At 41.8% G+C, this 25,277-nt stretch overlaps 2 protein-coding genes across 2 annotated transcripts; one reads left to right on the top strand and one right to left on the bottom strand.

Annotated features, from left to right (window-relative positions):
* Positions 1-7,320: 7,320 nt before the first annotated feature.
* Positions 7,321-11,930, bottom strand: LOC128760698 (cytochrome b-c1 complex subunit 1, mitochondrial-like). Its single transcript, XM_053868304.1, has 13 exons — positions 11,787-11,930; positions 10,735-10,875; positions 10,302-10,388; positions 10,076-10,205; positions 9,804-10,002; positions 9,646-9,725; positions 9,455-9,570; positions 9,195-9,338; positions 8,443-8,603; positions 8,274-8,359; positions 8,099-8,187; positions 7,887-7,962; positions 7,321-7,800 (listed from the first exon to the last, which is right to left on the bottom strand). Exons 1-13 carry the CDS (start codon positions 11,847-11,849, stop codon positions 7,736-7,738), a joined length of 1,437 nt encoding a protein of 478 aa, XP_053724279.1. The 5' UTR covers positions 11,850-11,930; the 3' UTR covers positions 7,321-7,735.
* Positions 11,931-12,572: 642 nt separating this feature from the next.
* Positions 12,573-20,076, top strand: zgc:171566. Its single transcript, XM_053868336.1, has 9 exons — positions 12,573-12,889; positions 14,898-15,012; positions 15,168-15,218; positions 15,361-15,445; positions 15,618-15,756; positions 18,099-18,205; positions 18,277-18,367; positions 18,427-18,564; positions 18,864-20,076. The coding sequence occupies exons 1-9, from the start codon at positions 12,784-12,786 to the stop codon at positions 18,983-18,985; spliced, it is 954 nt and encodes a 317-aa protein (XP_053724311.1). The 5' UTR covers positions 12,573-12,783; the 3' UTR covers positions 18,986-20,076.
* The last annotated feature ends 5,201 nt before the right edge of the window (positions 20,077-25,277 follow it).

The raw sequence follows: 25,277 nt of genomic DNA, 5'->3' as shown, positions 1-25,277 counted from the left end.
AGAGGATGGTACTCCCCAGCCTCCTCCGCCTGACCTTGGACTCTATGAGTTCCAATGTTTGTTCGTCCAGTGTGGTTCACTCCCGTCTTTGGACTCCACCTGCAACTTCAAATTCTCACACACACTCAGCCACACTGCCTCATTCAGCATTCCTGCATCTGTAAATAACTGATTTATTAGTAGCACAAACAATGAATAATATTAATACTGTAGGATAAATGCACTATTCTCATTACCCTTAACAACCAGTAGGCGGAGCTTTGCATGTATTTTTTTTTTTTGTATTATTTTTTGCTTCTATTTGCCTGCGCTCCTGTGTCGAGCAGCATTTCCACTTCTTTTTCTTCAATATGAACATGCATGTGAATGCCGTGTCGTTTGCTTGCAGCAGTGTACACAGTGCACACCCCCAATTTGTCTCTGTCATCTTGATCACATTTAGCCTCTCCATGCACATAATGAATCTTTTTATGATGATTTGCACAAGCTATATGTCCAATGTTGCAAAAATGACACTTTTAATTTTGAAATCTACATGTCTGTGCAGGATGCTTACCCCTGCAACGGGAGCACAGCTTGTTCCCTTGTTGTTGTCTCTGATCATTTTTCTGTAATGACTCGGAGTTAAAAGGTCCCTTTGTGAATGTGGATCCTTTTTTCCATTGACTTTTACTTTTCTTCTGCACCTTATTCAGAGTTTTGGTCATTTTAAACTTTCCAGCAAATTCCTGTGTGTTGCTTTGCCACTGCAGTCTCACACGCCTCCTGAAACGTCAGACCTTGTCTCAACAACAGCGTCCTCTTTTGTGCCTCCTCACTTTTCAGACCGCATACAAACCAGTCTCGGAGAGTATCATTTAGGTGTGCATTGACGGTTGTTTAAATGCCACAATATAGTCTGCAATTGACTCCCCCTCGTTTTGGTTCCTCTTCTGGAAACGGAATCTTTCTACAATTACGTTGGGTTTGGGCTTATTGTGCTCACTTAGTGTTTTGCACAATTGCGGTACGTTTTGCTGCTTGGCTTATCCGGGATTATCAAGTTTTTCAAAAGTCTGTAAGCATCTACACCAATCACTGACATGCAATCATCATGCATTTGTATCATGTATGAGAAACATTGAGCTTTATGTCTTCCATGGTGCAGTGCTTGAGTCCGTTGATGTTGATGGATTTAAAAAAAGTAAAAATATCAGATAGAAGCATACCTTCTAACTTACCGGTCAGCATTTTCCATCACTCCTCCAGTGCAGTGGTGACAAGCGCACACAGAGTACTGTATATAGAGTATTTCTAACGCTCAACATCACCGTCCGCTGAGTAACCGCGCTACATACACAATGGACAGGACAGCAACTAGAATACCCAGCTATTTGATGTTCGGGCTGACTGACTTTTATGAGCTGATTTCTCTTGAAGTCACTTGCGGTTGGTCAAAACATGCACATATGCTGAGCCAATTGGGAGTGGAGTGGAGTGCTGCTCAGGAGAGGGAAAAGGGAGAGAGAGAGAGGTTTGTTGCAGTGCAGGTTTCAGAAAGTACACGCTAGTCAGGTGAAGAGGTTAACAGTATAGTGTGGGAAAGAAGCATATTCCTCGTTCGTTTTAGCCTGATCCACACAGGCACCATTCCACAACCAGCCGTCACGGAATATAGTGGCCTCAAGTGGACAAAACGAAGTGTCACAAAAGCAGGAGCAATAGATTCATAAGTCTTATCAGTTTGAAAAAGGATAAATATTGCCAAGGTTGCTTTGATATTCAGCACCTTCAATGGTGTAATGTGACTTCAATGACAAGAGTTAGTTTACTTGTTGTATTCGGAGATTCTAGATTTATATTTTGAATAAATGACGTTATTATTCAGTTAATGTATGTTAAAATATGTAATATTGTAGAAAATTCAAAGACAATTGAAAGGCTTCTATTTCTACTTTTTTTTTAAATTATAAACACGATTATACTATAATCATTATACTATATACTATTACAGAAGTCGCCACAGACCTCCCTTACCTCGACTGCAAAGAAGGGAGTATCAAAAGTGGAGATTCAAAAGTGGAGAGTGCTGAGCGTGAACCTCGTGTATATTTTTGAAGTTACAAAAGTGTGCATTTAAAATGTGGAAGTAGGGATATGACAAAAAAAATGCCATTATTAAAACACTTCATATCATTTGATATGAAAAAAAAATTCTCAATATTTTTGAATGTTTTTAAAATACTTTCAATTGTTCCTGAAGCTATCTGTAATGACAAATGCAGAAACTAGAATTTTTTCATGGCATTAAACCAAAAAAGCAACTACATAACGTTATTACTTATGGTGATTAAAATGTAGAATTTTGGTGATTTTTTGTAACATTGGTCATGAAACAAAAAAAAAAAAAAAGACTTTTTTTTCCAAAAGTAAAACAAAGAATTAAAAAAAAACAACTTATCTGGCAACAGATGACAGGGCTGATCCTGACACAAACTACTAAGTTATTATTATTATTATTATAGCAAGTATAAAATCCCAAAACACATATGCAGTGGTACCTCGGTTCTCAACCACAATCCGTTCCAGACGGATTAATTGTAAAGTTCCCTTTACAATTAATAGAAAAAGAAATCATGCGTTCCAAGCCTTAAAATAGTCTTTTGTAGGAGTGAATGTAGAGTGTCTGCTGCAGGTGCACTGTTTGTCTATGTGTGTGGCCGCTGCATGTGGGACGGGTTGCAGAGTGAGTGAAGTCTCTCCAGAAGTGAAGAGGTGCCCGGTGCGTGTCCAGCTCTGAATGTGCAGTTCTGTGCAGTTTGGCTGTGACAAAGTAATAAACCATGTAACGCTCTGTCCGCGACTCACCTCTTCCCTGTCCGAGCTCCAGCCGACAACAGGACATCAAACCCTGGGGTGCGCACTCCAGCCTCGGAGGTGTGGAGAGCGAGCACCTCCCCTGTGACACTCTACCACGGTCCAGTGCGGAGACAGGAAAGGTTTTAAACATCAATATGAAGAAAAAACAGTCAGTAAATGTAGCTAGCGGGACACGTCTGCATAAAGAGGCTGCGTTATACACAATAACAAAGCACGTTGTGGGTCAGCTGATGTATTTTGTCAATGAACTGCATTCAGGAAAAACAAACTTTACATTTTACTATGACTAAAGCTGAAGCGAATTCAAACAATGATAGCCACCCATGTAGGACATGTCGCCAGTAAACCTGTTCATAGAATACTAAGAACAAAATATTTGTGTGCTTGTTTGACAGTTTCATCTCTTTTTGGCTTTGTGTCATGTTGCTTTGCATTAATTTCTAGCTACGTGCCTGCCACGATGATCTTGTGATTTCATAATACATGAAAGCAATGTTCCCTCTGAGCTGCACGTGCAATTGCGCACAGCTGATACGATCACAGCACACAAAAATATCTATGCTGCGCAACAAAAATTAATCCTGAATGGAATATAAATGACTGCAATCTCTGGACTACATGGCTTCTAGCCATCCAGACATCAAGCCATGTGACATTAGACCAATAAAATGACTTTGACACCGCGTGTATCCTTCACTGGCAGTTTTTCACAGGTCTACGTACGTGAACTATTATGTTTAAGAGCTGATTTCTCTTAAAGTCACCCGTGGTTGAACAAAATGTGCGTATGCATTGAACCAATTGGTGCGGCGAAGTCACTCACAGGAGAGAGAATCGTTGCAGCACAGGTTTCAGACTACAATATATAGAGAGCACATGCTAGTCGGGTGAGGAAATTAACTGTGTCGTCAGTTCGTGTGTTTGCTCAGACACATGAAAAATTAGAGGGAATTTACGGTCTGCTCCTTCTCAGGTGCAAGTGCTGAACGACCTGGCCTGTCCTCATGACCGTTTCCAGTAAACTTTCTTTTGATTGATTTGACAAGCTTCATATGCTGTGTGTTTTTATGAATATCAAATGATTTTTATTCATTTCAAGGCTGCATGCATTGCAGTTAAACCGGAGCCATTTAAAAAGTCTTCACTGATCGTGACAGGATTATGACCTGCGAAATGCAGAAAAAAAGGCCCAGTGTAGGCTCTAATAAGCAGTTTATTTCACGCTGTTGCATCACATTTCATTCTCATTGCGGGAGAACAGATGAATCACAGTGCAGATATGAGTTAACTGTACAGCATATAAAGCAGCGGTCCCAAAATAGCCAAGAGTTATTGCTGCCACATGAATCAAACAATTGGCAGAGAGAGTTTCACAGAAAAAGTCTGTTGTTTGGACAGAGGTCAATATCCTGCTTGTGCGTTGTCATCTAATCTCTCATCCACTCACGCGGCTGTGACGCTCATTTGTGCTGCATGTGATGCTAATAACTGCAACGTGTGTCTGACGTGGACTTGAAGAATAGGATATTATTGTCCATGTGGGTTAAACTGAACTCATGCAAACACCAAGACATTTCAGAACCAAGAGAAAGCCGCCAGAAGTTTATACACTGTGAATCTGTGGGTTTATTTGCAGTTGAAATGGGTGTGGGCCTTCCTGCTCACAGTTATTTGCGTTTGCCGATCCGTGCCATCAGTTCCGCATTGGCTGCAGCTTTGGTCCTCATGTCCTGGTTCTTGGCCAGATCAATGAGGACACTCAGGATGCTGGTGGGGACATCGAGGGAGAGGGCAAAGCGAGACCCTTGCTGAGCTCTCTTGGGCACCTGAGCGAGCGGACGAGGAGCCCGAACGCTCCGGAGCATGGTGCGACGCTCTGACTGGAGCAATGAGTTCAACACACCGCTGTGGTTCAGGATATCGATGGCCAGCATGTCACGCTTGGTGTCTTCATCAGATTTGGTCAGCACAGCGTTGACTCTGTGGGCTGCCACACAACACAGCAGGAGGAGCAGCAGACACGGACTCACACACACACTTCGCATGGTCGCCACTGTGGAGGAAGCAGTACATGGAGGAACAGGAATGAGACTTGCACTGACTAAGGCCAGTGTTATTCACAAAAAATTATAATAATTACACCCCACTCTCCTGCATGACTATGAACATGATTGTACACTCTTTGATAAATGGAGGAAAAAATATGATCAATATTTGTCATTAAAAATACATGTGTGATTATGTTTTATTACATTTAAACATTCACCACAATTATCGTTTTTTTTAATAACATAATATTAATATCTAGTGCCTTTGTTTATTGGGTAGCTACTTGTTCCTTCCCATTCGAGTTTTGCTTATTTTATCTCTCATTTAACATTAAAAAGGAAAAAATGTAAATGTAGCCATTAAATATCTTAAATATGAAAAAAAAAACCATAAAATGCAATATAATAATTTTCAGCTCCATTGATAACTCTAAAGTGGAGAAGTAAAAATACAAATAATTCCAGTGCTGATTTTAATATAATCTTTATCCGAAAAACATCTATTTAGAGTGCTGGTCACTAATGAGCTGATCTCCCAACCGTAGCACAAGCAAATATACATGTTATTGTATTGCATAATAAAACAAATATTGAATCTCAACTATCCTATTAAACAAACCATGCCTATGAACATAAAAGGTGATGCAAAAGTTGATAACCAAAAAAAAAAAAAAAAAAACAAAGTACATAATTTAAAGCCAAACACTCACTTTCTGCCACTGCTGTCTGAAGTTGACGGTAAGTCAGCCACTCCTCCTCTGGGCTCGTACAAATGTTCGGTGGGTTCCCCGCTGCTCTCTGATGGACCGCTGTGTTTAGCCGACTGCTCCTCTTCACGATAGGGGTCTTCATCCACATGCGTCCACGAACACGTCCCCTTTCTGTACGATCCCACCCTCTCTTCTTATAATCTAATTTCCTCCTCCTCTCATTGCCATCCCGCTCCATCTAAAAATAACTGTGTGTGATGACACGGCAGTGTTGTCATTGTTCATGAGTTGGAAAGCGTCGCCTGCAGGTGATCACCAGGGTTTCACTAAAAACTAGCTCCATGTTGAGGTCATCCATCTTATCAATGTAACCGCTATGCTGTCACGCCGTTATGTTATCATTTTATTGGAAGGGCTTTAATAAATACAGCCTGAACATTTGATGCTTCCCGCTGAAACATCACCTCTCTGCCAAAATTACAGAATCGATTACACGTAATCAACGAATAGATCATCAGGAACTATGCAGAAAGAGCCTCCTTTAAAGCTGATTATCAGTTCTCCTGAATGTGCCGATAGGAGAACTACTTTCTTTCCTAATTTGCAGCTATATTAAGATTTCCGCTGATTTAGTCCGACTACAGACCAATCTCCAGGACCTGACGTGAGCCGCCAACGTCACACACCCCCACATGAAAAGCAGTTCTCCATGAAAGAGCAGGCCCAAATTTCCCCCACATTAGTGTGACGATGATGAAAATCTACATCTTATTCGGACCTTTTAATACGCGGCCATCCGTTAGACATCAAAGGGTGGTTGCATAAGAAATGGGAGTGTGGATGGAAGCCTGTTTGCTTCTGTGAGTTGCATCTTGAGGCCGACCGTGCAAGTGGGATCATCCCACCACAGCGTCAGTCACTGATCCAGTCTTTTTCAGGATCAGGTATCGAGAGTGTTACGGAGCTGACAAGGAGAGACTTTGGAGCCCAGAACTTACGCTTCCCTCCTGACTCACTTCAGTGCGTCCCATCACTGCGCTGATCCTCATCAGTGTAACGATGCGACAGTGGTTAACTTCAGCATGTTTACTCGAGGCCTCGGGGCTCTCAAGTAACAGGAATCATAAATAAACTTGGGTCAAACTAAAGCCACGGAGCGTCACACGGAGTCGTACCAATGGAATCTCAGTCACTGATGAAACATGAAAGTTCATCTGAGATGTTGTTATGAGATCTGTTATGAGTCAAGATGCAGTGGAATGTGCATCAAAACAGGTCCTGACCCTGCTAGAACTAAAGAGGTCTTATCTTCATAGTCAGCTGCATCTCCATTGTAATGTCTGAATTAATGCAATCCTCATACCGTCTAGTTTCAGCAACACAAATATAAAACCAGAGTATGTTCAAGTAGGTGATTTCCAGTTTTTTGTGGGGACATGTCATTGACTTTCATGCTTTCCCCAGCCTCTCACCTTAAACCTAAGAATCTAAAACAAATGGCTAAACTTAACATTTACTCTGAACCAAACGTAAACCTAATTAAAACAACCCAGTAATTTTGAAGCCTACATCCTCAAATTGAGGCTTTAACCTCTAGGGGTCCAGCCAAATGTCCCCACAAAGTCATGTGGTTTTGTCACGAATTGGTCCCCACAAAGTAGGATAAACAAGCCCTAAGTAGCCATACAAACTGCTGGATGTGACAGAGAAACAGGCGCATTTAGACTGTTTTATTATCTCCACAACAAGTCCTGTTATGTACAATAGAGGACAGAACAAAATCTTACAGAATTATAAATATGCTCTTGCACCACGTTCCAGACTGATTTTGACAGTTGACGAACATTTTAGGGATAATTTGATCTGAAGCAACATGTAAAGCAGCAGCAAGAGCAGCAAATGAATTGTGCCACATGAGTAGCAGACAAATTCATGATCGAATAAAAGTGGGGCCAATAATGTGAGCGGAAAGTCGAAAGGGCCACTGGGTTCTCTTCCAAGACCCGAATGTCCAGTGAACTCCAATTTGTTAAGGGCCATATGATTACTCACTGCAACAGTGGTCAATGATGTGATGGGGGAGATATTGGGGATAATCTAGAGCACTCTTTTAACTCCTTAGAACCTCAACCAGTACATGGCACTGCGCATTCTGTTGTAGTCAGGAAGCTGCTCAATCGGACCTAGGGGGATGGACATTGTGATGTTTAAAACAAATCTTGGAGCGTAACAGTTCTTATTCAGATTCTGGCCAATATTTTTTACTTACCGACACCAACCACAGCAGGACATTTATCATATATGTATTTGGAACACACATCACGAACCATTCTTGGAGTCACAGCCTGGAAAGAGAGACAAGAGTCAAGGAGGCCAAGAAAAGTTGAACATTTAAAAACAACATCCAAATTGAGATTTTATTTTTCCACATGCCTGCAAAGGCACAAAAATTGAAAAGACTAGGAGATGGTTTTGACTTACGTCAATGCGAGCGTCCCACTCAGTCAGAGGAATACGCCGCCCGTAGTTCAGGATGTGTCTGCCAATGTCATCACAAATGGGAGTGGTTCCTTAGAGAGAGAGGGGAAAAAAAGTTGTCATATTGGTTAAACACATTGTTCAGAGAAAACCCATTTGGTTCTCAAGCGTTGTGTACCATTAAGCTGTCCAATCAGACTGGCCTTCAGAGCAACCTTCCCTCTAGCAACATCACTCTCCGTCACTGTGGTGCACAAGTTCATCCTGCATCAAACAGGTGAGGAAAGATGTTGAACACCTTGACAAATGCATACAATATTACATAATTTACACAAGAGGCCACTAACCAAGCGTTCTGGGACCAGTGCATCATGTCCTCTATGTTGTGCTTATCTGTGACAAAATGAATGCCCAAGAGGCCGGTGTCACTGTAAGAGGAGTGGAAGGCCTGGAAGCTGTGGCAAAGATTCTCCTCTGCGGCCAGACGAGCCAAGCGGCTGCTCAGGTTCTGAAGGCGAAAGTCAGCTTTTTGTACTCCAAGTTGATTTAATATCAAATGGGTAAATAAAAAACACATGTACAATCCAAAACTGAATTATTGGTTCAACTATGTGTGCTTGACCGGTTCGATCAAAAACCTGGTACAAGTTTAAAGGGCGGGGTTTAAGACTCTTGGTCTAGATCAGTGATACGTAACCATAGGGCCCGTCGAAGGTTTTTTCGATTTACACCTCTGGGCCGTGAGACACTCTACACTAGTAGATGAGCCACATATGGTGGCAGTAGTGAGTCACTGAATTGTCTTGACAGCAGCAAATCTGTGATAGTTAACAACTATGGAGAACATAATACTCATTTCTGCTCAACATTGGGTGTTGTGCCTCTCGTTGGGTCCAGAAGCAGGAGTACGACCCCTGACTCTGGCTCTTAGAGAGGACAATGATCTACCCCTCAAAAATGGCCACCAAAAACATGATAAGCTTCAAGTGGGAAAAGCTTAAAGGGGAAATGATCAGCTGAACTGCCAAACTTAAGCTGATATAAGCACCAAGATGCAACTTCATAGTCATTCAGGTAACTATAAGAGATGTTGGCCTACCTTTCCTCCACCGTAGGTGAGGTCATAGCTCCCAATGGTTGCGTTAGCCACCATGAGAGGAATAATGTCAGGACTAGCAGCAGCAGCTCCCTCTACAGCAATAGCGATGTGAGCAAGCGGTAAACCATCATCACGCATGCGGATCTGAGGGGCAGAGCACATACCGCTTGAACATAAAAGCATGGTTTGATATGGAAAAAGACCCAAGTGAAAGAACATGACTTTTAAGTATAATGTATATGCGCATCAGGATTTTGTACCTCACTGCCTGTGAATCTGCAGGGAGCCAACACAGGAACAGCATCTCCCTCATACTCAAATGATACGTTGCCAAAGTGGGACTTGGCCAAGCTCACGAGTTCATCATGGTTCACACCTTTAGATCAAGACGTCCAGGTAAAAGCCTCTTCCATATAAGCAGAAATGCTGTCGGACAAAAATGAAGACCAACCTCCTGCCGCAGCCAGGACCATGCGAGGGGCTTTGTAGTGGCTTTCCATGTATTCAACCAAGTCTTGACGGGTGAGAGATCTGAGGACACCATAAATGGCATTAAGAAGAGCCATATACTTCTGGCATATGATTATCTAATTAGTAATTGGCAGTTACCTAACATTGTTGGTGGGTCCCAGTACACTCTGGCCCAGTGGGGTTCCCTGGAAGGCTGTGGCATGCAGCAAGTCCAGACAAACTTCCTGCTGGTTACCTTCCACTTCCTGTAGCTCACGAAGCACAACTCCTCTCTGCTGCTCAATTTCTGCCTCACTCAATGAGCAGCTCTGCACTACTTCTGACAGCAGCTCCACAGCTGTGGATCAGTTTTGAGAACAGTTAAAACCTGACAGAAAAAAAGTAGCAAAGTGAGAAGGATCTTTTTTTACCCTTTGGCAGATCTTTGGCCAAAGTCTTCATATAGTAAGCGGTGTGCTCCCGGGAAGTGTATGCACTCAGATGAGCGCCCATGGACTCCACCTGCTGCTCCAATGCTGTCTGTGGGTGCTTTTTAGTTCCCTTCAGGACAAACATTTAAGTAGGTTGGGGGGGGGGGTTTAATTAAGACCATTAATATTGCCCTAGCAGCCTTCTAGCAAAGCTAATTCACAATACCTTGAAAGCCATGTGCTCCAGGAAAAACCCAGCGCCATTGTTCTTCTCATTCTCATACCGACTGCCAGTACTGATCCATAGACCAACCTGCAAAGGTGACAATACAGTACAGGTTTAGCCTTCTGAACAAACCAAACTGCAGAAGAACATTCAAAACATAAATACAGTGTTATTTTAGGGGCAACTGCTTATAGTCCTTAGGTATGACACATTACTAATCACTGGCGTTAACAGTCCTCTGTATATTTGACTCTCCATGGAATGTTTCTCCCGTTGGGTCCAGAAGCAGGAGTACGACCCCTGACTCTGGCTCTTAGAGAGGTCATTGCTCTACCCCTCAATAATGGCCACCAAAAACATGTGAAGCTTCAACTGGGAAAAGCTCAAAGGGTCAAAATAAAGACTACCGACCGCAATGATGAAAGTTTCTCACAGTGCATGTAGAATGTCCAGTCTCCTCGGATGCTACCCTCAAGCCATTTTCCAAGGAAGTAAGTCGAGTATCAGGGGCTCCCAGCAGACTGTGGGCATAGCTAACGGAGGCCTGTCCACGCCGCAAGCACAAGAGGACGGGCTGGAATAGATGGGGAAAACAGCTCATTAAAAACATTCCCAAATAAATATAAAAGACAATATAGATGTTGTGATACTTTTTCAATTAATGCACTTTTGTTAAATCTTTGATGGGCTTATATGCACAGTTGAAAATATTCTTATTAAAACAGCTGAGTTACATTCCGGTATATTTTGGTAATGTACCTCACGTTGGGTCCAGAGGCAGGAGTACGACCCCCGACTCTGGCTCTTAGTGAGGACACTGATCTGCCCTTCAGTAATGGCCACTAAAAACATGTAGCGCTTCAAGTGGGCAAAGCTTAGAAGGGGTTTTATTGACTTCTATGAATTAAGTTCGTTTGTAACTCAACATTGATTTATTAATTAACGAGTCAGAATTCGTTTATAAACGTTTGTAACACGTTTGGGAGCTATTGCTATATTAAGAAGTGAACTAAGTACATTTCGTTATAGGGTTTTGGTAGCAAAAAAACTTTACGGAGTGTTAACACTTTAGGCATCGTAATAGAGCGCGATTTCATTTTCAAATATTGTCAATAAAAATAGGCGTGCGTTGGTGTGACAACATTTTACGAATGTCACTGCTAAAGCGGTTAGCACTGAAGCTACAATTTGTCGGGAGGACGAACAAGGACGCACAATTACAGCTACCACCATCGGTTACGCTCACATAAGCTTCATGAAACAATGGTCGTGTCTCGAGAAAGCGGTTCATACTGTCAATAAAGTGCAACTGCTTCGATTGAAAACGGTAGCGGTCAGTTGACCTTGCATCGAGCAGTAGCCGGTTAGCTTATTCCCTTGACTGGTGATCACCGAGCCTAACGCTTACGTTTCTAATCGCTCTGAAGAGTGAAAGTCGTGCAATTCAGCACTTAACATTTGACAACATTCTACAATGAAGCTTACATTTCGGTTTTTGACGAGTGCTCGACCCACGGTACTCCCGACTCGGCACACGGACGCCGCCATTTCTCAGCACAAGTTGTAAGAGACGACGTCTTCTTCGCCTCGTTTACAGTGAACGCGGCCGGTGACCAATGATAATATTTACCGCCACCACGAGTTGACTTCATGTTACTACAGGGAGTAACAAGAGGACGTTGACTGTCGTATGGAAAATTAAATACGACTGAAATTACCATAAGAAAAAAAGCAACAGAGTTTAAATTAAACAAGATGCGTGTCACTCTGAATGAAACATCGTTGCAGAAATAAGGCTGCATAGAAGAAAAAAACATTGGAGGACACAGGTACAGTAATCTCATCATTAAAACTTTTCACTTCACAGATCTTTGTTCTTTAGGTCTATTGCTTGAAAACGTAAGTAAAACTGCACGCACATCTACAGTCTGTTCGTGGCTTTCAGTTCATCAACACTGAGAAGGCTTCACAACGTCTATGCCCCTCGCACTCAAAAAGGAATCAGTTATTATTTAAGTAAGGTACACAAAGAAGGTACGTGGTATTCTTATTATTAAACCCTCTTTTTGTTATCTTAATAATGTGTCTTATAAGCACTGTCTCAAAATACATCAACAAAATAAAGGTAACGAATGTTCTCTGATGTGATGTGAATAGAGCAGGTGGCTCTATTCTATACTTATTTGCCCAACAGTGCTTGTTCGGCCCCTCAAAACCTTAGCACCGGCCCTGCTCTCACGCTACCTGGACTAGTACTTCTGGTTCATCCACTGGCTGGATCTGTATCGTGTGATCACTGCGGGGGAGCCTTTTGGAACGCTGTCCTGCGCGTCTGGTTTTCTAAATAGATCCGGAGGTCTCGCTAAGACTCTCCGTTCTTCGCCCACATTTCTGACTAACACCGCTGTGGGGATTATTATTACATAACCAGCAGCCACATCGTTCATCGTTCGGAGGATTCGGCAGCACCACACGTCTCCTGATGCGGCGGCTGGATCCAGTGGAAGCGGCGGTCCTGGTGTCGGCGCTGGCCGCGGCTCTTTGTCCGAGTCTGTGCTCGTCACCAATCAACTACCGACCCATCATCGGTGAGACCCTTCGAGAACATTCTGCATTACCGGGTTTCACGTGTAGTAGCACTTATGTAATTCTCATCCAGAACCTTCCAGGGAGAGGAGAAGCGAAAGTCAATTTAAATGACTGCGATTGCAAAATTACGGTGCGTCAATGAATCTGTGTTGTATGAATGATATTTTTTTGGGGTTACCTTTGAGCTTCCCTCAGTCATTCTACTATAATGAAGAAGTTGGTTCAGTTCATGGTTTAGTGCTAGTGTCAGTGTCATTTTATGTGGCCCACAAGAGCTGGAACTGCATAGAGCTAAAAATAAACTTGTAATTTAGAAATATTGAATGGGATATTGTGAGTAGATGTATGTTTGTGGTAAATATATCGTCCAGTAATTCAAATGATATTGTCTTCTTTTGGCTGTCCGAATTTAGAACGTGCTGCATTGAAAATATTTACCCAAACTCCCAAATAAAATCCCAAACACAAGTTCACTCAACACTAAAATTTTATACAAAAAGCCAATCAAGTTGGTTCTTGTTTTTCCAATTACAGTGGTACCTCGGTTCTTGACCACAATCCGTTCCAGACGGCCATTCGAGAAGCGATTTGTTCTAAATCTGAATTGATTTTTCCCATAACAATTAATGGAAAAAGAAAAGGCTTTTGTACTGTGGGAGTGAATGTAGTGTGTCTGCTGTGTGTGCGCTGGTCGCGTGTGTGTGGCCGCTGCATGTTGGAGGGGTTGCTGAGTGAGTGACGTCTATTCAGAAGTGAAGAGGTGTCCGGTGCGTGTTCAGCTCTGAATGTGCGCTTCTGTGCAGTTTGGCTGTAAAGTAAAGTAATAAACCAAGTAACACTCTGTACGGGACTCGCCTCATCCCTGTCCGAGCTCCAGCCGACAACAGGACATCAAACCCTGGGGTGCGCGCTCCAGCCACGGAGGTGTGGAGAGCGAGCACCTGCCCTGTGACACTCTACCACGGTCCAGTGCGGAGACAGAAAAGGTTTTACACCTCAATATGAAGAAAAAAACAGTCAGTAAATGTAGCTAGCGGGACACGTCTGCATACAGAGGCTGCGTTATACACAAAAACAAAGCGTCGTGGATCAGCTGATCGGTCTGCACACCAGCTTTTCCAGCTTTTTTCGGGGGTGTTCCATTTCTGGATTTTTCTTCGAAATCCGCAGCAAAAAATTTTTTGTTCGAAGTCCGAGACGTTCGAAAACTGAGGTACCGCTGTACATCTAATCAAGGATAATGTCTACAAACAAGTTTCAAAGATTCCATATCACGATGACGTTGACAAAGCGATACATACAGGCCCCTTTACCAAAGGCATTCTTGGCATTCATTCATTACTATTTGAATTCTAAATATAACTGTTATTTATTTAGGCCTTTTATTTTCTTTATCCTCATAATATAACTAAGTGTTAATCAAATGTTAAATTATATACTTTAAAGGAGTAATTTTAAACATGTTTCTTGTCATGTAAATTTATTTATTATTGATAAGTTCATTATTATATTGAGAAATAACCCAATGGCTAACTCAGAAAGAAATGCCTATGATGTTTATACTACTACTAAAGCTTTATTTATATTGATTTTTTAGACAGCTGTTCACAAAGTGCTTGTTTGTTTCCTGGAAAATGCAGCACACTGAACATGCAAGAAAGAATGAAGATATCTTTATAAAGATGTGACCTCAAGTATCCTGAAAAACTAGTTCAGCACCCAGTCATGGCTGCCTATGCGTTTATTTACACTCAATGTGAAGCAGCAAAACTGTCTTAATCAAGCTGTATCCTTCCATCAGTGGAGCTTGGCATCTGTGCCAGTCTTGGCAGGTTGGTTCTGTTTACCGTTTCACAACCAGTGACTAATGCCACGATTAGCCACAGACAAACAATCAGGTGAAATGGTGTGAGAACAGGTTCCTTGTTTTGAATATGTGGTGCCTTGTGATCTGTCTAAATCAGACTATGATGGAAATGCAACAAATATCATGAATCTATCCCAAAGGTGTGCTGGCTCAGGAGATCTTCCCCAATGACCAGTTTGCCCTGGGCTCAACCTACATCGCTGCCTCTTATGTGAAGTACCTAGAGGCTGCTGGGGCCAGGGTGGTTCCTGTCAGGTAGTGGCTTCTTACAACCCATGTCTCCAGTCCACTGATGACTAATGGATAGGTTTCTTTATAGATTTTGTGGATGTTATTTGGCTTTTGTCAATACATTTTCCAGCATGAAATATTTCCATTTAACTGTCATTCACTCCATTTTCACCAATCAGAATCAACCAAACACATGAGGAATATGTCAAGCTCTTTAACTCAATCAATGGGTGAGTTGAACCACTTTCTTTTTTTAATTAGCTGGTCATATTTGAGATATTTCCAAACATTTAATCAATGTGCATTGTCATATTTTTTAAACTTTAAATTCTACTTTGTTTTGCAAAAATTCAGACCTAATTGTCTCCTTAGGGTATTGCTGCCAGGAGGAGACGTGGATCTCCAGACATCACAGTTCAGCCGAACCGCCAAGATCTTCTATGACCTGGCTCTGCAGGTGAACACAAAGTCTGTTCTCCAAATAACAGGAAGATGATCTGCAGAATTACATATTAATAATGATCACAAAGCTTCTAAAAGTGTTACTTCAGTACAAACAGGAAGTGACTGAAACTCTAAAACAGATGATCAGTTTTCATTGAACCATTCTTGTTGTGACACTCTTACAGGCCAATGATGCTGGCGACTACTTTCCTCTGTGGGGAACTTGTCAGGGCTTTCAGCAGCTCTCTGTTCTTACAGCCAATAAGAACCTGCTTACACTCACCGACACCAAAGCTGTGGCTCTTCCCCTCAAGTTTACACCAGGTACTCCTCTCAAATCAGAATCATCTCTTAACATGGTCCATATTTTCACGGAGAGATCACTTGGAATTATTGAGTAATGTTGCCTACTTAACCCTCACATTGAAAAAAAAAAAGTTTGCTCTTGTTACATTGTTCGTTTTTAGATTAATTCATACACAACTGAAAGTGTTCTTGGAAACGTTGGTCTTCCACCGCAGCAGCACTCCACTCATGTGTCTCGTTCTTCTTATACCGTCTCATATAACAATGTACTTTAGTGAAAAACCTCCAAAACAACTGTGTATTTGAGTATGTTAATTTATTGTGGACTACTTAAATTGAGTTTCATTGCAACTGTGAATTTTATACGGCCACTCCAGGCACAGGACTACATCTTATTGAGCCACTGCACTTACTGCACTATATTCAATCATCTGGGCATTACATTGAACAGAATGCTCTGCTGATAAAGGAGTCATGTGCAAACTGGTCTGAAGAGCTTCAGTTCTGATGGGGGAGGGGCACAGTGCCGTCAGTCTTCTTTTGTCCTTGCTGTCTCACTAGTGGTGCCGCTCTGGGCGGAGCGTGGCATCTAGCTTTAGCAGCTATGATTTCCTAATGCTAATGTGATTAGCTATTTCATATTAATATGTTACATAGGCAATATCACAAATAGGTTGGTTTTTAGCACTACAACCGTTAAGATGAAAGTGGATTTTTTTTGTGATTAAATAAAGAGAATCACATGTTTAGGAAGACAAAAGCCTCAGTTTCACTGCAAACAGACTCAAGAAATGCCACTTGGGGTGCCAAAAGACCATTGTCTTAATTAAAGTACAGTAAATGATCTCAAATAACACTGAAGAATGTATTGCATCATGCTGGCATTATATTGAACAGAAGAAAGGGGACTCCTATTATAGGTGTCCTGCTGGAAAATTGTCTAAAGAGCTTTAGTTCCTACCTCCATTTGTTCTGCATCCTCACCGTATGATTTTGCCCCATCTGTTCACTAACGGCGCTTCCTGGAGGCTTGTATTTTCTCCGTGGAATCCCGGTGGCGGGGGTTGAAGTGAGGGGGGCTAGGGACAGTTTAGTGTAATCAAGTTTTCATACCGTGATAGAACAGAAAGGAGCCAGGTTTGTGTTAAGAGTTGTGGCATGCTAGAGACAAAATCAGAGCTGTTTGTTTCCTCAGTTTGCATGCAATGCATAAGCCTCCAGATTTGTTTTTACTGTAGGGCTGGGACATTTGTGAAAAAAAAGTTTGCAGTTTACAGCCCATGACCTGGAATGCCGAGGAGTAAACATAGTCCACAACATGACTGTGCCTGATTATTAAAGTACTTTGTATGGACATCGTGGACTTCCACAGAAATCCATCTTGAAAATCTTCTTAACCTCTACTCCAAGCTTGCGGTGCGTTATGTCTTCACTTATGGTGCCCAGAAACACCATTGAAACAACTTGTATCTCCTAGAATATGTATAATATTAAAAGTTACCATTATCAGATTGTAGGACTTGCATACAGGACTTTCATTGTACAACATGGCTGGGACTCTTATTATAAGAGTCCTCCTAGAAAATTGTCTAAAGAGCTTTAGTTCCTGATGAGGAAAGAGCACAGTGTCACAAGTCGTTTTTTGTCCATGCTGTCTCACCTATGGGGCTCAGGGTTGCTAGCCAGCTATAGCAGCTAATGAGGTCTTCGTGCTCACGCTGTGTTACACATGATATCGCATAATTTTTGTCATCAAATGAAGACAATCATTGTTATATTTAGGAAAAAAGTCAAAGAAATTATGTGGTTTGTTTTTGTTATCTTGTGTATGGAAGCACCAACAATTTGCATAATGAACTCCACTCTATTCAGATTCCATTCTGAACTAGCCAAATTGGGTAGTTTCATATTTCATATCGATGTTTACATGAAGCATTTTCATTCATATCAGGTATTTATATCAATTATAGTGGTCAAGAGTTGCATTTACTGCGTCTGAGGTGTGATGCATTCATGGAACTTTGGAATTATTTGCTTCTGTTGTTTTAGTATTCCTGGTCTCAGTGTTTAGCATTTCTGGTCTCAATACATCGTCATCATCAACATCATAATCAACATATGTTTGGTTAATCTTGTGAACATTTGGAGTATGTTGACACTAATAACAATACACAAATTACAGCGATGAGCGTTTTACCAATGAGAACTTCCACATCCCTTTTGTTCTTCTCAGTGACTTTTTTTTTTTTTTTCCTTTTTAAACCTAGCAGCAATGGGCTGCCTTTGTATATCGTGGAGACAATGCTAGTAGGTGTGTTAATAGTGCACATATAAGAGTTTTCTCTTGTCTTGTTTCCCAGCTTTGCAGGCCAGCCGTCTGTTCAGATCTTTCCCCAAAGATCTCCTCCAGGCTCTGGCAGAGGACAACATCACTTCTAATTTTCACAGTTGGAGTTTGACAATGCAGGTACTTTACTTTGACACGATTGAGAGTTGCCAACGGAGAAATTACAAGGGTATTTGTCATTGACTCTGCAGAACTTCAGCAGGAATGCAAAGCTGAAGCGATTTTACAGGATTCTCACGGTCAACACGGATGGGAAGAAGGACTTCATCTCCACCATGGAAGGTGAGTTGGCTTTCAGTTGTGATTCAAATATGTCTTATTTACACCCGCACTTTTTTCAGCCTACCGTTACCCGTTCTACGCTGTGCAATGGCATCCAGAGAAAAGTCAGTTTGAGTGGATCGACAAGCCTGGGATGATTCACTCGAGCGCTGCGGTGACGGCCAGCTTCTACACAGCCAGATTCTTCGTCTCTGAAGGTGAAACAGTAACAGATGTTACTACTCAAACATGTATTTGGACTGTTGAGTTAATCTTTCACTAGTCTGAAGTATGATCAGCATCATCTCAAAGCTGATTGAAATCGTGTAAGTCTCTTTTCTTGCTGGGATTTACGGTAGCAAAGCGGATTATCACCACAAGAGGACGCCAAAGTCATTGATATTGCCGGGTGTAGCAGGATCGCCATTCTTAAAATGAACAACCAGAACAATGACCGCTCTAAATCAAAGAGAAAGGCGAGATGAGTCAAATTATCTTCCTTCCCTCTTTGCTGCAGCCATGAGGAGCAACCACAGTTTCTCAAGCCATGAGGAGGAAGGGAGAGCGCTCATCTACAACTACCCGCCTGTCTACAGAGGCCGCAATGCCATCTTTGTGCAGAATTACTATTTTGATTGATGACAACCGACGACATGAACAGACTGATACAGCTTAGACATCCATCCTGGAATGATGTGTATCTGCTTGTGAACTATTGCAATTTGTAGAAACTCCCGGTTAATGGTGATATTCCTGTTCACAATTTGAATCAATGTTATATGTCACTTCACTGGAATGATCCTGGAATGTTCTGCCACTCTCACGTTAGTCCACCTGCTCCTGCGCAATGATTGTATGACATCTATTTATTCTGCAACAAGTCAATAAACTCCGTCACGTGCTTTCATTTTTAAGTGCTGTTTGACAAGCTAAATAAATCCTAACAGCAGATTAGGAATGATTTCACTGAAGAGTAAATGTTTAATGAGGAAAGTGCAGGAAAAATCCATTTTGAATCACCTGAAGCTACATGAAAACGGTTTGCAGGAGCCTCGCAGGTTTCCAACTGTCCACTTGATGGCAGCATAACAACGCGTTTTGAGCACGAAAGCGAGCCTTATGAATAAGGTTGTAATAGAAAAACAAACAAAAGCGAAACAAAACAATAGAACTTTAGAAATGTTTTAGCTGTGAGGAATACCAGGAATCAGAAAGCTAGAAAGTTTTCCCTTCATCCACTTCTTACAGCAACTTTTGTTTTTCGATTCAGTTCAACTGCACTGCACTTTTCAAGCTCGGAGAACAACTGGGTAATGTGTTGCAATGGTGCACACATACTGATATCTTTGCCTTTGAGAGCTTCACATGTGACCAAACTGTTCTGTTCAGTTTTTGCCATTTCAGTTCACCATTTATTTCACTCTCTGCTGACATTGTGTGATAGCTGATTTAACAAAGGTTGAAGGAGAGATTCCAACTCGCCCTAAGAAGTAGACTGTGTAGCAACTCAGTTCCGTCTTTTGCGCTCGCTTTAACCAGCCTGACTTCCAACCAGTGCTCACCTGATACTTGTAGGCACTTAAATTCAAGACTCCTTAATGTCCACAGATGTCCTTCAGCTTCTGTGTGATTCCACCCTAATCTCTGCTTCATCATGACGTGTGGTCTTCATTCCGTCCACTAGCCTTCAAACAAGCTCACATGAATAACATAAAACTCAATGATGAGACCCCTCTTCCTGCTTCATCCTGCTCCCTCCGCTGCAGTATTGAGTCTATCAAATGTCCTTTCCATGCATATGTAGTACAACAGTATTTGATGAATGATGCTCAATGTTTTTAATTAAACACTGGCTCGGAGCAAGGACTGCAACCGGTTTTGTATTTGTTCCAGGGCACCCATTAATTACCCAGAGCTTTTCCTCTCATCAATTCATGGAATGACTCAATTTTCTTCCGCATTATAGTTCATTAAATGAGTCAGTGTGCTGGGCAGCGGTCAGAAAAGGGACGGTTCCCTGGAACATCATGACATGAGCTGACGTTGAATCACATCTTGACCTGACTGAACTCAACTCCAGCCATGCAGACACAAGGTGGCTGGTTTGAGTCTAGCTTAAGGCATATCAGTTTCATTTCAGTGTGGAGTTCGGATGTTCTCCAAGTGCTGGCGAGGGCTTCCTTAAGCCACTCCCATTTCCTCTCGCAGTCCAAAAGCACACGGGAGAGGTCCTCACAAGTCCGAGGTCTGAGGTCCAATGAGTTTAGGATTAGGAAACTATGATTTCTTACTTGCATCAAGCCTACTTAGACCGCCGCTTCGTTATGTTGAAGGAATTTAGAATGAATCAGAATCAGAATATAAATCAGAATCAGTTTTGTTGCCGTGGCCAGTGCGGATCCCACCAACCAGGAAAGTGGCACTGCTGTACCAGACGGTGATAGAGGAGGTGAGGATGGACATGATGATTGCTGTGTAGAACTCCACCAGCAACTTCGTTGGCAGTTTCCTTAGTTGCCACTAGAAGAACATTCTCTGCTGGGCCTTCCTGATGAGGGATCTGATGGTCAGCTCCCATTTGAGGTCCTCGGTGATGATGGTACCCAGGAAGCAGAAGGAGTCCTCAATGGGAATGGGCGATCCAGCCAACATGAGAGGGGACGGAGGAGTTATGATTCTCCTGAAGTCCAGGATCATCTCCACTGTCTTCTGGGCATTCAGATCCTTTGAACTGTGATATCATCATCATCATCATCATCAGGAGCAGTACTGATAGCCACCCCCCCAAGAAAATGTTTAGCATGAAAAGCAGGGATGCTACAATTAGCATTTCTGGTCCAGGTTCTCAATGATAGTTTGCTGCTCAATATACCTAAGATTTGTGTTTATATTTACATTAGGCTGAACTACTGTTGCCCTTACTGTTTTGAAGTGACGACTTTTGAGCGACAGACTGTGTGACATCATCATTTTCAATTAGCTACAGATCAGCTGTCTGGTATTGGTTATGGTGTGAACAGGACCGTTGACAATAGTGAGTAATGATGCCAATGTTGCACTTTGTCATACGACTGACTTATCAGGATGGGTATTAGTTGTCTAGACAACTTGACATGGTCTATCCAGCGTCTTTGATTCAACACAAAGGCATCAGTTTAGTTTTTTGCCAACGATCAAAAAGTAAGTCTCACTGAAGAGAGACTCATGAGAAAGGATTGATATAAGTATAATAAGTAATTACGTTTCTATTAAAACATGTAATAAGCCTGGGTCACATGTTTTTTTTTTTTTTTTTTTTTTTTTTTTTTATAGTAGCCTAATCTAAAGTAAACAGAAAACAGAATATTGGGCATGAGCCACAAATAAAGTCAGATTTTAGTCTCAAGTCTTTTGCTCTTGAGTCCAAGTCCATGATAGGTAGAACTTGTCACTAGTGTCTCCATCTCTGTTGTTTGGTGGCTGAATTTTATTTGCCAGCGTATTAGCAAAATAACAAAAAAATGGATGAATGGATTTTAGGGACATTTTCAGGGCATGTTGGTCCTGTTCTAGGTCCATGGACGATGTGGAGGAGAGAGCTGCAGCAGGAGCACTCTTACTTGTACTGCAGAGTTCAGGATCTCCCATTGACCTCATTCTGATCAAATGCTAAAAAGAAAAACTAGATAAAACACATGAAATGCAATTAAAAAAAGAACACAACAAGGCCGTAGTCAATATTTTATTCCATAATTAATCAGCTGTCAGACGACTATTGCATTTGACAAATTTAAAAAAATGGACGTCAGTGATGTTCCTTGGTTTGCAGAGACCCTCTGCGTGGCTACATCAAAGAGGGTTTCCTTTAATGTACACTAGTGAAAATGATAAAGTCCAACCTTAAGGAAGCGCAGGAGACAGATTGGCAGCTGTCGAGCAGCCGAATGGACAGTGAAGTTTTGAGAATCTATCTTGATCACATAGAGGAAGAGAGGCTTATTATTAGTATTTCAATAAGCCATGCCACATGATTAAGATCTTCTTCCATAAAGGTCTCAGCTTCATACTGCTCTTTAAAATTTAAAGCAGAAACATTTCAGAATCAGAATCAGAATCAGAATCAAATTTGTTGCCATGGTCAGTGGGGAGCCCACCAACTAGGAAAGTGTTTTGGAATAAAGTGATGACAAACAATAAAATAAAATCAAATAAAATCAAATAAAATCAAATAACAACAAGGCGAATTCAACAGTCTGATGGTCGAGGGGAAGAAGCTGTTCCTGTGACAGGAGGTTCTGGTCCCTCCTGCCAGAGGGAAGAGGAACAAACAGTCCATGTCCAGGATGAGAAGGGTCGGCTCTGATCATCAACACATTTCCAGATGAGAAGCTACAACGTGAAGCATGACCTCCACTTCATTTGCCTTTCAAACGAGCTCAGACATCTCTCTGAAAGAAATGCAGTCTTTGTAAAAAGTTGGAGTGACACATCGATTCTGACCTGCTCTGGAGCTGAATGAGGAGTAGTGTGTGCCAATTTTCTAAACAAAATGTGACAAAATGTCTCTACTTATGAGGAGGTTCCTTGAGTTGGAGTACGCTCGGTTCTCAGAGATCAGACGCAGAAGTGCATGCCCGAGACTGGAGGAGACGAGGTTTTTTGGGCTGTAATTGCTCTCGTCTCGCCAGGTACGGTGAAAAGTGGACAGAGTTGGAGCTGGAAGTCTAATGCAGGAAGACGGAGCAAACCCTTCAACTCTGAAATGAGAAGGCGATATAAGTCACCTATTAATGTTAAACAGAATTAATTATTAATTAATTTATTAAAGAACATGGTTTGTATTCATGAAACTGTATCCAACCTTTTTTTAAGGACGTGTGTGGTTTTCTAGACTGTTCTTTTGATCATTACTGGTACTGGCATTGCAGGGTAATGTTTAAAGAAATCTTACAAAAAAAAAAACAACTATAGAAATCGTATTTCTTCCCGTTGTGTGATTAACTCTGGGCATATTTGTTTACCTCTGATATGTAACTGTTTTAATATCAATATCGTTTTCACCATTATTTATATGGTAACAAAGTCAAACCCAAAAAAGTCCAGCTATATCACAGTTTTTGATTACAAACTCTCAATTCAGGTCACAGACGGTACGTTGATGGTCATAATGTTATGGCTAAATGATTTGAGTGGCACTAAGTGGATATGCAGTTTCAAATGTAAATTAAGTTAATCAATTTCCACTTTCAGCTTACATATTTTGCTTTTAGTGTAGTCTTCATCTGACCAGAGGCTTCTGTCTGAGAGCCAAGTTAAAATCCTAGGTACTCAGAAGAGAAGATGTTTTAAGAGCAGAGAAAATAAAATGAAAACAAAATTGAGAAAATAATAAGTGACAAATAGACCAGAAGTGAGTGCGAGTAAGTGTCGTTCAGCGGTGCTGTGATCTGACAGTTCTATTATGCAGAAAGATGAGCGGAGCAAAAGTGGAATTTGAGTGGAAGACTCTCCCCTCTTCTGCTCCACACTCGCTTACCTTACCCACAATCTATTCCCAACTGCGTTTCCTTTCCACTCTCCTCTTTTCTTTCCTCTGCTGTCGCTGACACCTAACTGAAAAAGGAGAGCTTGAATCTTTTTTTCTTTTGGCTGATCACCATTTCATTTTCCAGTTTCCAATAATCACATAGCACCTTTTATACTGATTTGATTTCAGTTCCTGCACTCTATCGCAACGATTGGTGGCTCTTTATCTCGTCCAGGAGAAATAGAGGTGCCTTTCAAATACATTTATATTTGACACTTATCAACCATTTTAATATTCCTCAATGTGTGGCATTTTTCAAGTTATATTCAATTCAATTAATGTGCTAATAAAATAATTTTAGGAAGCAACATTGGACTGCCAGAAAAAAAAATCACATTTTTAAAAATTATTTTCAAGTAGAAAATGTGTGTCAGACATTTGAGTATAGTAAAATTTTGAAATTTCATTTCATATGATCACTCATATTTTCTTAAAAATATGAAAATTTAAAAGAAAATGAAAAAGTAACAAAAGAAATCACATCTAAAAAACATCAGCGTAATCTTTCTTTCCCTAACTGACCCAGTGTGGCCAATTTGGGGTGTGGCCATTGCATCACAAAAAATGATGGCATGCAGGCCACCCAAAAAAAACTTTTGTCCCTTTGCCTCTATTTGGCTGAAAAAGTACGAGCTCTTACTGTGATAGCTGCAGCTCAGGAGCAACAATACACATCATCGCTGACATTGGGAGATTCAATGAGTTGGACCAAAGCCCCAGAGCCATATTCTGGAGTTGCCAGATGAAGAGTGGGTCAGTGGCATCGCGCAGAGGGAATGCCTTGCCTGAGGATGTAATTGTTATGTAATTCAAGAAAATCCTGTGGGAACGACTGACAGGGCCAGATTTGAGGCAAAATGTCATAGTCAATTGGTTTGATTACATTCGATTATTATGAGAGCTCCTGCTGTTACAACCTCTGTTGGTGTTTTGATGCAGCTCACAGCAGAATACAGTGTTGAGCAGTGATTCTTAACCATAGGGCCGGGGCCCTTGGTTGGGCCGCGAGCTCCTCCTTGAGGGCCGCTAAAAAGCAGTGTTACTGAACTAACACCTGTTCGATGTCAGCGTGCTTAGCCCTTGCAAACAGATGCCAGGGGGCACCAGCGAGTGCGAAACAGGTCAGTACTTCAGCATCCAGACCCCATGTCAGAAATACTGTAGCCTGACCTTTAGTGGTGGGCACCACAGTGCACCAGTGCGCAAGAGAGAGGTCACCAAACTAGGTGGTGCCACCGGTGACCTGTCTCTGTTCAATGAGAGGCGTGCCCAGAGGTCTGCCGATATCTCCAATCACAGAGTCTCCAGCCTACTAGACTTCTTGTGGCACCCACCTTGCCCCAAGGTTGTGCACCGAACTGACGG

This window comes from Synchiropus splendidus, chromosome 6 (genome assembly GCF_027744825.2).
Source record: "Synchiropus splendidus isolate RoL2022-P1 chromosome 6, RoL_Sspl_1.0, whole genome shotgun sequence".
Classification (NCBI taxonomy): Eukaryota; Metazoa; Chordata; class Actinopteri; order Syngnathiformes; family Callionymidae; genus Synchiropus; species Synchiropus splendidus.
Note: the sequence above shows the minus strand (reverse complement) of the source record. Positions and strands in the feature narration are given on the sequence as shown.